The 10,776-nt window shown below is 39.3% G+C and overlaps 1 protein-coding gene across 2 annotated transcripts; it reads left to right on the plus strand.

The window, feature by feature from the left end:
• Nucleotides 1–67: 67 nt before the first annotated feature.
• rbm14a (RNA binding motif protein 14a) lies at nt 68–8,455 on the plus strand. 2 transcript variants are annotated; one of them, XM_015604590.3, is made up of 4 exons: nt 68–130; nt 2,049–2,415; nt 3,036–3,840; nt 4,030–8,455. In XM_015604590.3, exons 2-4 carry the CDS (start codon nt 2,067–2,069, stop codon nt 4,304–4,306), a joined length of 1,431 nt encoding a protein of 476 aa, XP_015460076.2. In that variant the 5' UTR covers nt 68–130; nt 2,049–2,066; the 3' UTR covers nt 4,307–8,455. The 2 variants fall into 2 exon arrangements, with proteins under 2 accessions (XP_015460076.2, XP_049322155.1); XM_049466198.1 differs by lacking the exon at nt 68–130 and having other exon boundaries at nt 142–2,415.
• Nucleotides 8,456–10,776: the final 2,321 nt, after the last annotated feature.

The following is a 10,776-nucleotide window of genomic DNA, read 5'->3' on the forward strand; positions in this document are numbered from 1 at the left end:
TGTGTGTGTGTGTCTCAGTCTTACAGGTCGGACGGTTTGTTTTGGGCTTTTCTCAGATCAACACGGACACGAGCGATGAGCAACATCCGGCCACCGGAAATCGGCCATGAAGAATTTTGTCCCGCGTTAGGTAAGATGGAGGCTGAAAACTAGCGACCTTCTGTGTGTTTTTGATGTAGTGTGGCGGTCCGGTCTGGTTCTGGGTCGTGTTGTGTCTGTGGGGAGTTGTGAAAGGCTTGCTCTGAGAGCGGGAGTCGGTCTGAGCGGGCGGATCTCTGTTTAAAGCGCGTTTAAAGCGCTGGGCTCTGTTAGCACGGCCGCCCTGCTGTGCGCTGCTGCTGCTGCTGTTAGCACGTTTGGCTAATGTTGGCGGTCTTGCGCTGTAGGTTAGCTTACCTAGCTAGCTCACATATCTTTATCTGTTCCTTAACAAATTCACAATTTAGGGGCGAGTACTGGCTTTAATGTAGCGTAGAAATTCAGCATTCCACGATAATGTCGAATAATGTTGTTGCTAGCTAGGTTAGGTTAGCTAGCTAGCTATAAAGCGCTGTCCCGCAGTTTAGCATTAAGCTAGCTAACCTAGTTAGCGAGCGAGCTAGCTAGCTAGCTAACTTCCCAGCTAGCATTAACTAGCGTTAGCTAGCAGGCTAAAGTTATGTGCTCGAAGCTTCGTTGCTCCCCGCGTAGACGGCAGACTTATGACTTATATAAGAGTGGCCAACTAGTAAACTAGTGTTTAGACTTTTTCCCCATTTTTTTATTACCATCGCCTCGTTTTATAAACCTTACCAAGCTAACGTTAATCTATTGTCTCCCCTCTCTTTGTAACTCTGTAGCAGCTGAACGATTCTATGTTTTAGCCTAAAGCGATATTAGCTGGTTTAATAAGCTATAGCTACAATTCGTTTTTACTAGTTATTCTCTAATTTCAGCAATCAGTTTTGATTTTTAACTTGTAATATCAAATCTAACTATAAATACATTATATTACTAGTTACTATTTACTAGTAATCTCTTATTTCAGAAGTCATCTTTGATTTTCAGCTTGTAATATCAGATCTATAGATCTAACTGCCACATTAGCAGGGCAAGGTATCTTTAATATAATTTTGGTTAGTCATATGTAACCATTTATCTTATTTAAGTTACGTTTGATTTCAGGCTCTGGGTAGTTTTAGCAAGAAATAGTTCCGATATTTGTGACCTAGCTTTAGATCTATTATGACATAACTTTAGGTGTATACAGCTGGATTTTGCCTAGTAGTAATATCTTCAACTAACGATTATTTTGTTAATCGATTAATCTAACCTTTTCTATTAATTTATTTTTATCCAGATAAAAATAGTGATAACAGGGATTTTCGTCATATGTTCCAAAACCTGTTTTTGTACTATGCTGTAATTGTATAAGGAGCACACAACCTCCTTTTTATAAAAATGAGTGTTTACACGAATATTTAAACCGACAGTTACATTAATTTTGTCATTATTTAAAAACAATTATCAGTGTATGTAATGTAAATACAAACTTGGCTATGATTATCAAAAACTTCCACACAACAGAGTCAGTAAAACCTTACAAACAGCTGTAAATACCACTGCATAAAACGTGGAATGTAAAACTATAGGGAGGGATACGTTTACTAAAAATTAGACATTTTTAACTACTTTAGCAGGCTCTAGTAACATTAAGTGAGAATAGAACCAAATACAACTTGTCACTAACGTTAGCTTGATTACTAAGGCTTGTTTTGTTGATTGAGCTGCCACAATTAAGGTGAAATTTAAGGTTTTTGTGGGAATCCTTTGGTCATTGCGCTTACAGTCAACCAGGAAGAGATTATTAATCATCTGCCCCTTTTGTAGGTTGTACTTACCCAAGTGCTCTTCACGGCTTAAGTTTTCGACCTTACTACTGCAGCGTTAGACAAGCTCAATGGGGATCCCAGGCCCATTACTATTTTTTTTCACTTATTATAACTTGTTATATTAGCTAAAAGTTGTCGTACACCGGAGTAGAAATGAGCCATGTTCCCTATTTCTAGGTTTTTGTCTCGGGTGCGATGGACAACAGCAGCGCCGTGAAGCTCTTTGTTGGGAATCTGGCGTTGGAAACAACACAAGATGACCTAATAGCACTATTTGCCCCTTACGGAGAGGTGGAGACCATTACTGTACTGAGGCAGTTTGCCTTTGTCCATCTGCAGGGAGAAGGGGCTGCTGACCGTGCCATCCGTGATCTGAATGGTCGAGAGTATCGTGGTCGCAACCTTGTAGTTGAAGAGTCCCGAGGGAGGCCCCTCAACTCTATCAAAGTGTTTGTGGGGAACCTAAGTGCCTTGTGCACTTCTGATGACCTGCATGAACTGTTCTCTCGTTTCGGCAACGTCTTGGAGTGTGACAAAGTAAAAAGTATGCTGCTTTTGTTCAAATGTTTTGCTTATGATGTAGCAGTGTAAAAAACACATCGTGATTTATTGCTTTAAAGGTGGCGATTCAATTGCGTAGATTTTTGTATGTTAACTTCAGTATTCAATAGTGTGTTCTCCAGTCACATTTGTGTAGTTTTAAGAATATATCTGAATCGTGCTAAAAATTAATTTGTCGTGTAATTTGAGATTTTAGTAGTTTGCTAAAATATAGAGAATTGTTATGGTCATATTTCTATCTTTGTTCTATGTTTTGTTCATGATTAGCTGGTACATATTGTTAGATGTAAAAGTACCTATTGTGATAGTTAACAAGTTACCTTATTTACAGCATCTGTCACTGATGTTCATGACAGGGTTTATTGATTTTATGGCTTTTTTTAAGTATAAACGTCCATTGTGGGTGTTTTTGGCATTTGTTTGTTGCTTTCTATTCTTTATATTGATATTGTATATTTTGTATTAACCAAAACTAAGAAATATGTTGATAAAAATTCTGGTCATATTGGCAAGCCCTTGCTGCTTGTTGTACACATTTAGACTATGTATTTTTAATTCTACATTTATTCTAATGTTTCGTTTTTTCTTTTTTCTCTGTTGCAGCTAAGCCCTCCTCTTCAGCAGGCTACGCTTTTGTACACATGGAGCGCAAAGAGGATGCAGAGAAAGCCATCGAGGCCCTCCATGGTTCTTCCTTCAAGGGCCGCCCACTCTCTGTGGAACTCTCAAAGGTTCAGCAGACTAAGCCTTCGGCTGTTTCCAAGGTCCCGTGTGCACGCTGTGGGATGCAGGGCCATTTTGCGGGAGAGTGCCCCACCAGGCCACCCATGGAGCACCATCAGAGTCAGGCAGCAGTTCTGGCTGCTGCAGCTGCAGCAGCTGCTGGACTTCCTATACAAGTACAACAAAGTGTGCACAACTCATTCTTCAACACCACAAGCTCTGACCCTACATACGCAGCCCTGAAGGGCCTGACTGAAGGCAGCGCTTCAGATGGTAAACCAGTAAGTGCTGCTGTCTATGGTGCCCTGGCGAGTCAAGTATATGGCTCTGTTGCTGACCAAGTTTATGGCTCAGGAAACAACCAGGCTGCAGACCCTGTTTCAGTAGAGGCACCATCCAGTACTGCTGCAGTAAACCCAGCCTATGGTGCAGAGGTGGATCCCCAGGCTGTGTTTGAAGCCGCTCGAGCTCGTTTTATTGAACAGGGACAGCATGTGCTGGCAGAGCAGCAGGCTATTACCAAATCTGACCGGGATCGTAGCCCAATAAGGCGTTCAGCCCCTCTATTGCCTGATCCAGTTCCTCAGCCCATGTCCCAGGCAAGACCCAAACGCAGAGCCCTGCTCCCAACCCCTCCTGGAGGACCAGAACTGCCCACGGCTAAAGATGGAGACCCTATCTCAAGGTAAGCGTTTAACAGTTTAGCGTCTTGGTGCAGGATAAGGCTGTGATATGTAACAAAATAGCAAAGAAAAAAGAAATTTATTTTAGCAGAAAGAAACCTGCCAGCGAATGAAAGATCGGCTTGCTCTAAATGTGTTTTTAGTGTCTGATATTGACTATGACACTTTTTTTTATTTAATCTATATCTTAGATGCTACGCAGAGTACTATCAACAGTACCAGCAGTACCAACAATACCAGCAGTATCAACAGTACAACTATTACTATCCACCTCCACCACCGCCTCCACCACCCCCGATGCCAGTCATGCCAATGCCGCCTCCAGGACCGATGGATGTCCACCACCTGGCCGCCCCTGGAACCACAGAATCTCCAAGACCGTATGAGCCGCCACCAACACACAAGGAGCCCCTCCTCCGCCATCCTAACTACTCCCACCTTCACACGCCAGAGCCCCCTTACCGATAGCCTTCACCAACTCTCTCACACACGTGTATGAATGTGTTTATTAATTGTATGATTGGGAGTGTTGACTGCGTGTGGTTGTGCAAGTCCTGCCTAATAACAATGCTGAAGAATTTTTGAGTAAAGGGATACATTAATTATTTCACATTAATGTGCTTCAGACTTATTTGTTGCACAGTTTTCACCAGTTTGTTCCCCCTATTTAGTTTTAGGGCAGCCCACAAGTTTCAAAGACGTTCAAGATTGGTAGTTTTAACACCTTTTTTTGAACTAACTTCATGGTGTTTCAGTATACTATCAGAACTGGTGCCTGATTATTTAGGCTTTTGAGTTTAAACTTAATTTCTTACAGATCAAGCACTTTTGTCTGTCTTTCTCAGCCTGGCATTTTCCCCAGTCAGATGAAGCGTGCCTTCTGCAGTTGTTTTTTGTAAACTAATTTTTTTCACAAATTACTAAATGTTGAACGATTTAAGTTAAGTGTTTGAAGGAGATGGGGGCACCTATTAATTTTGTTCCTATCAGTTATAATGTCCAGGAGGATTTGGATCAGTGATGTCAAAATCTATAATAAAAAAAAGACGGTATTTGTAATTAAATGAGGACCTGTGTGAATGGTGGTTTGTATGTGTGTAAACGTGTGTGTGTGCGTGCGTGTGTCTTTGGATATGCAAGAATGTTGATACATAATTTGACTTGCAACAGAAACACACAAACTTAACACACACCAGACCTATTTCCTTCAGTTCTAAACGGGTGGGATTTTGCCTTGGGCAGAGACATGCTTCCATCAGTATCAGCAACATAACACAGTTGTGCTTTAAGGAGCCCATGTCTTTTTCAACTCTTTAGGCACAGCCTTGCCAGGGCAGATGACTTGAACCTGCTCTGAACTTGAACCCGAGCTCACATTTTAGTCACCCATTGGTTGTGAGGCTAGGCCACACAAATGGATGGCTAGTGAATGTTAGTTTACCTGGCATTCGTCAATAAAATCAAGACTTTTCACTTTTAATAGACAGGCAAACTCATGCTTCATACTCGTGTTTTTCTGTTATTCCATATCTTTATTGACTCTGGGTTTGGAGATGCCATTTATTAAGGATTGGCAAAAGGGTCGGTTGCCTGCAGAGAGCAACTATGCATGCTTTGCAGGATTTAGAAGAGTTGATTGATAGACTGTATTCTTCACTTTCATGGACAATATACTGTGGGTGTACAGACTAGACAGTGAAGATCTTTCTCAAATTACCTTTTTTTTCTTGTTCCAGACAGCAGAAGTATTTTTCCTCTCATTTAAAAGCAGGCCCATGCAAACAGCTCTTGTTTTCTTCTACAATTTTGACTTTTCACGTTTACATTACGGTCAATTTTAGTGTACAAATTGATTTGGGTTTAGTCGATATGATTCTAAAGTTGCAAGGTCTATTGCATTAGACCAAGTTGATTTGAATTTGAGAATAAAAGGTAGTAAAGTATGACATGTGTTTTGTTCAATGTGATGCTCCATTTGGCAGTAATTTTAGGATATTTGAATTAAAGATAATCTGATTTAAAACGAAAAAAAATTGAAAACAAATGTAAATGGGGTTTCTATAACATCTGGTCTGGGCTGGTTATCCTCAAAGAAACAAGAGTTTATTGATCAATATTGTGTGACTTGACAAGTTATGTAGGCTGTGTATAATTCCTGCATTATCATTGACGTACACTAGTAAATGATTGTAATGAAAGTATGGCAGAGAGAGCTCTTTTTTAAAAGAACTGTTCTGTCCTTTTCCCTTTAGAATGCACCTCAGGCAGTCTACAGTCTTTCATTCCAACATTGAGAGATGGTGGGGTACATGCACGAACACATGCACACACTATACAGTTGCAGTGAACTCCTAAAGGCCTGGATACACTGAATTATTTTCTTTTTTTCCAAGTGCAAAAATGTGGTGTTCATTTTATGGCCAGTCACATTGCTGATCAAGTAACTGCTCACATGGTCAGGGATTGCATGTTGTAGTTAAATGAAGAGCATTAGAATTGAAGTAAACCTACTATGAAAGAAACTTAATTTAACATCTTTAGAACTGGCATATACACTGGCATGCCGAATGTCAGTTAGACGAAAACTTGCATTTTATGGCCTTATTCAAATAGATTGTTAAATTATATCCCATGAAACATAAAGAACGCTGCACTGACCTGCAGTATATGCATGTGGGGCCTCCTGCATTGGTTATATGTAATTTCTATCAGTTGCTTGTTCGTTCGCATTGGCCACATGCGATCATTACCACACACTGCATTGTCCACTGTGGGTGGTAATGCCTTCCGTTACATTTTTCCTGTATACACGTGGCAATGTTGAATGCCTTTACAGCTTCAGGAATGAAAATCTCCGTCCATCTGCCCACCACAGTTCGTACTTGAATTTCGATAATTCATGTTGCATTGCAATGATCACACTGACTAGTGTTTACATATTCACAAGATAACAGCTCACAACTTACACAGGCTATATGACCTTTTGCATGCCAGTGTATACTATTCCTTGTTGTATATTGCATATTTAGCCTGTTTTTGCTAGATCACTTAGCAAACTCATGGCTTCTAAATGTGTATCCAGGCCTCAAATCATAATCATAACTAGGCAGATATGCTGTTAATGTTGTGTTAAGTGTTCTTAAAGACATTTTGGTAGAGTGGAGATGGGAGTGTGGCATCAGGGCTCCACACATGTCTTTTTTTAAAAATGTGTTCTTACAAATAGTGCATGACTCTTGTTACTCTTACTGCTCTTCCAGCCACATTTTCCCTTTTCGCTAACTACAGCTAAAATGGCTCCCGGGCCTCAGGACGCCAGATTGCACATGACGGGGGGAAGAGAATTAGAGTCCCACTGTGGCATGGACGCACTCCCCACTAAGGTAACGCCCTCTGCCCCCCATCACGCCTGCACCTTGATCATACACTTCCCCTCAGTCATCCTACAACAACTGTTGGAGAGCCTCAGCTCAGATTCAGCTTCTAAAGCTGGGAATTGCAAGTCAACACAGTTGTAGCTGTAGCAATGCCACTGCTCAGACTTAACCTAAAGTGATGGCTTGCACATGCAGAGGAACCTTCAGCTCAGGCACACAAGTACCCCACGTGATCTTGGTTTGGTTGTCTGCTAGTGTTATTTTTGTTCTGCTTTGCCTTATAATATGGATTATAACACTGGAGGCCCCAATGGCTTATGGCTGTTTGTTTTTAGATGAGGCCACAAATGACATTTTTTAATAAATGATAAAATCACAAAACATGGTCTTGTGAACTTGGTGAGAACCTTGCCTTGGCTTGTTCTGTGGCATTTGGTCTTTTTGAAGCATTTCCAGTAAGACGAGACGAGACGTGCACTCAAATCTGAGGTGCCATGGCTGTGCATTTGAACGGTTAAGAAGACAGCACAGCTGTAAAGGGTGCAGTGCAATCCGAAAGGCAAGAGGTAGGGTTGACGCCTGGTAGGTGAGTAACCCAGTGCGCCACTGACCCACTCAGACCTGCTCCTTTCTTCAGATCCCAGCACAACACCTGCCCTCACTCCCTCCCCACCTCATCACTCCAAACCTTTAAGCTCTAGATCATTATTTCACCAGACATACATTTGAGTGCTTTCCGAGCTCTACAGAAAGCAGAATTATAGGATTATATCTGTAATCAATGTTAATTAATGAACTGCGAGTTCTGATATTTTGTCTACCCTGATCAACAAACTGTTCCACCTCCTCCCTCTCAGTTTGCAAAATGTAAACAAATGAACAGTTTACAGATCAGAACGTCTTTATTTCAGACCCATACTTCAGTAAGGTGTTACTTTTTCTTTTTTACTTTTTCCCATTATGGACACAGTGAACTTCATCTTTCTTGTCTACTGATCAGTAATTGAAAGTACTTTATCTCTGGGTTTGGTTTAAACAAACAATATATGTAGAATGTCTCTTATTATTGCTTTAGATCAGTAAATAATCTTTCAGGGATCGCTTTAATCAGGCTTTGTTTACTGATTTTGATTCCATCTCAGCAAAAATGTTACATCCTTGTTTTTCTGCTTTTAGGCCATTGTCTTTAAAGGCCTAAGCTTGATCTTGTAAAATAAAGAATTTTCAGAATTCAGCCCTAGTCTGTTGTGTGGAGTTTTCATTGGTATGGCATGGGATATGCTTTATTGATTATTATCTGTATTAAAATGATGGCAGTATATATTTATTTACATGAATTTACCAAAAACATTTCAAAAATTGGCATAAAATATGCCATAACACAATTTACATAATATTGTCCTTCACAGTATGTAAAAGTAAGCATACAGAAATTGTAAAACAATGTGTAGAAGTGTAAAAGATAATATAATATACTGTCCCATTAAAATATATAAAATGGGTGAAAATCCAGGGGTGGCCGGGTGCGGTTTTGTGCTACTTTTAAAAATGCCGCCAAAAAAAAGAAAGTGGGTGTTGCCTTGGATGTTAGGCCAACACGGCAGGCAAACGTGTAGAAGTAGACACTAAAACCAGTGTTCCTTGGAATATTGATTGCTACAATAAGAACCAAGAGAACTTAGCGACATAAAAGAGGACAGCGTGAAAAAAGGGGGAGAGAGAAATCACAAGGTAATGAAAATTTCTTTTAAAGAAGAGATAGAGTTCAGGAGGGGCAAAAACAGAAATGAGTAAGTAAAAATTCTTTTTTTTTTTTTTTTGCTCATACTACTATGAAATATTGTTGACTGGGATATAAAAAGAACTAATAAAACACTGTCACACTTTTATTAAAGACTTTAAAATAAATAGCAATACTGATAATAAATCCCTTCTAAACAAAAAACTAAGTCGTACACTTATAGTTGTTTTGCCTTTTGTTTAAACGTGTGACAGGCATATATTTGGGCCAAATTAAGCTCCGGAAGGCCGGTTTTTAGACTGCCTTTGGGCTGGATATGTTTGTTGGATCTGGCAACCCTGTCTATGCTGGTAGGCTAGCTTTTTAGCTAGTTGAGGTAAAGGTTAAGCTGTGCACCCTGCCGTAGTAAAATAATTACAATTATTTTAGAAAATCTATTTTTTTTTTTTTAATCTTTGAAACAGAACAAGGTCACCATTCAAAATATTTGCAAATATACATGCCTTGGAACATATACAAGTTACAAGTGTAGATGATACGAAACCCCTTTGCTCTGCAGTAAAATAGGTTATTCACAATCTGAAAACTTTGAGGGTTTTGAAGACTCCTACAGGTTACTTACTTAATAATTTTAGATCAGTAAAACAAATCAAACCCAAATTCTACTCGTTTAGATATAATAGACGTAAATTAGACAACCTTAACAAAACGAAAGGTTTGGAGGACATGAACTGGTTCATTTGTATTCAGGAAAATACAAATTTTAAAATGAAGATGCCAATTTTATGATTGCTATTCATTATATTTTTAAAGTTGCAGATTCACTTACATTTTTTAAAAATAATTTCTATTACAATTAGAATTGGCTGTAACGTTTATTATCAAATATGCTTGAATAGAAATCTTCAAGATTTAGGTGTGTAATATCAGGCAGAAAACTGCCAAAAATGCTGGCCTGTTAAAGGGTTAATGAATCACCAATTTCTTTTTGTGCAACTTGCTATGATGGGTGGGCGCATACATGACAGGAAATGTAAAGGGATAATGTGAGAACACATAATGTGTGTGTGTAATGATATACAGTATTGTGCAAACGTTTTAGGCACCTGTGGGAATTTCAGTAAAGAAAAAGCTTCTTATCTGTGAAGTTATTATTTATTAGCTCAGTAAGACACTAGCATTCAATAAATACAAACAGCAATTTTGCATAAAGCTTTCCTTAAAACATCTCCTAATATCTTCTCATCTGAGTTTAGTAGTGTTATTTCTAGTTCTCATTATATGAACAACTGGTTTGGTAAATTAGTCAATTTGGTAAATTAGGTGAGCTGCTGAGGGAACTGAACATATACACATGCTGGCTGAGGGCATCCAGGAGAAATCTGGAACTACTATTTGTTATTTAGCTTGTCTCACAGGATATAACATACTTCATTAAAAATGAGAATTCCTTGTTGCGTTTTATTCTGTGTTTATTTGCATCTGTTTAAATCATATGTGATGCTTTTTCAGGTAAAAAAAACACTCATATTGCTGAGATAAATGGATTAGTGTAATTTGCTTTGGTGCCTAAAACTTTTGCACAGTACTGCAAGTCTTAAAAATATAATGAATATTCAAAAGAATTGAAAATCTTAACTCAAAAAGGTACAGTGTTGTAAAAATGACCCCTAGTCTGTTTGCTGTTGCTCGAATATACGTTTCGGCTCGTGACGCGCATTAATTAACTTAAGCCCCGCCTCTTTTGCCTTTTAAGTCTTTAATGTGCCGCGCGCTCCTTCTTATTTGGGCGCCGCGCCGTAAAAGCCCGCGGTGAGGGG

The sequence above is a fragment of the Astyanax mexicanus genome, chromosome 17, assembly GCF_023375975.1.
Source record: "Astyanax mexicanus isolate ESR-SI-001 chromosome 17, AstMex3_surface, whole genome shotgun sequence".
Taxonomy (NCBI): domain Eukaryota; kingdom Metazoa; phylum Chordata; class Actinopteri; order Characiformes; family Acestrorhamphidae; genus Astyanax; species Astyanax mexicanus.

Coding starts and splice junctions, on each gene's coding strand:
- rbm14a (XM_015604590.3), top strand. CDS start 2,067: ATGGACAACAGCAGCGCCGTGAAGCTCTTTGTTGGGAATCTGGCGTTG. Junction 2,416..3,035: donor GGAGTGTGACAAAGTAAAAA/GTATGCTGCTTT, acceptor TCTCTGTTGCAG/CTAAGCCCTCCTCTTCAGCA. Junction 3,841..4,029: donor GATGGAGACCCTATCTCAAG/GTAAGCGTTTAA, acceptor TCTATATCTTAG/ATGCTACGCAGAGTACTATC.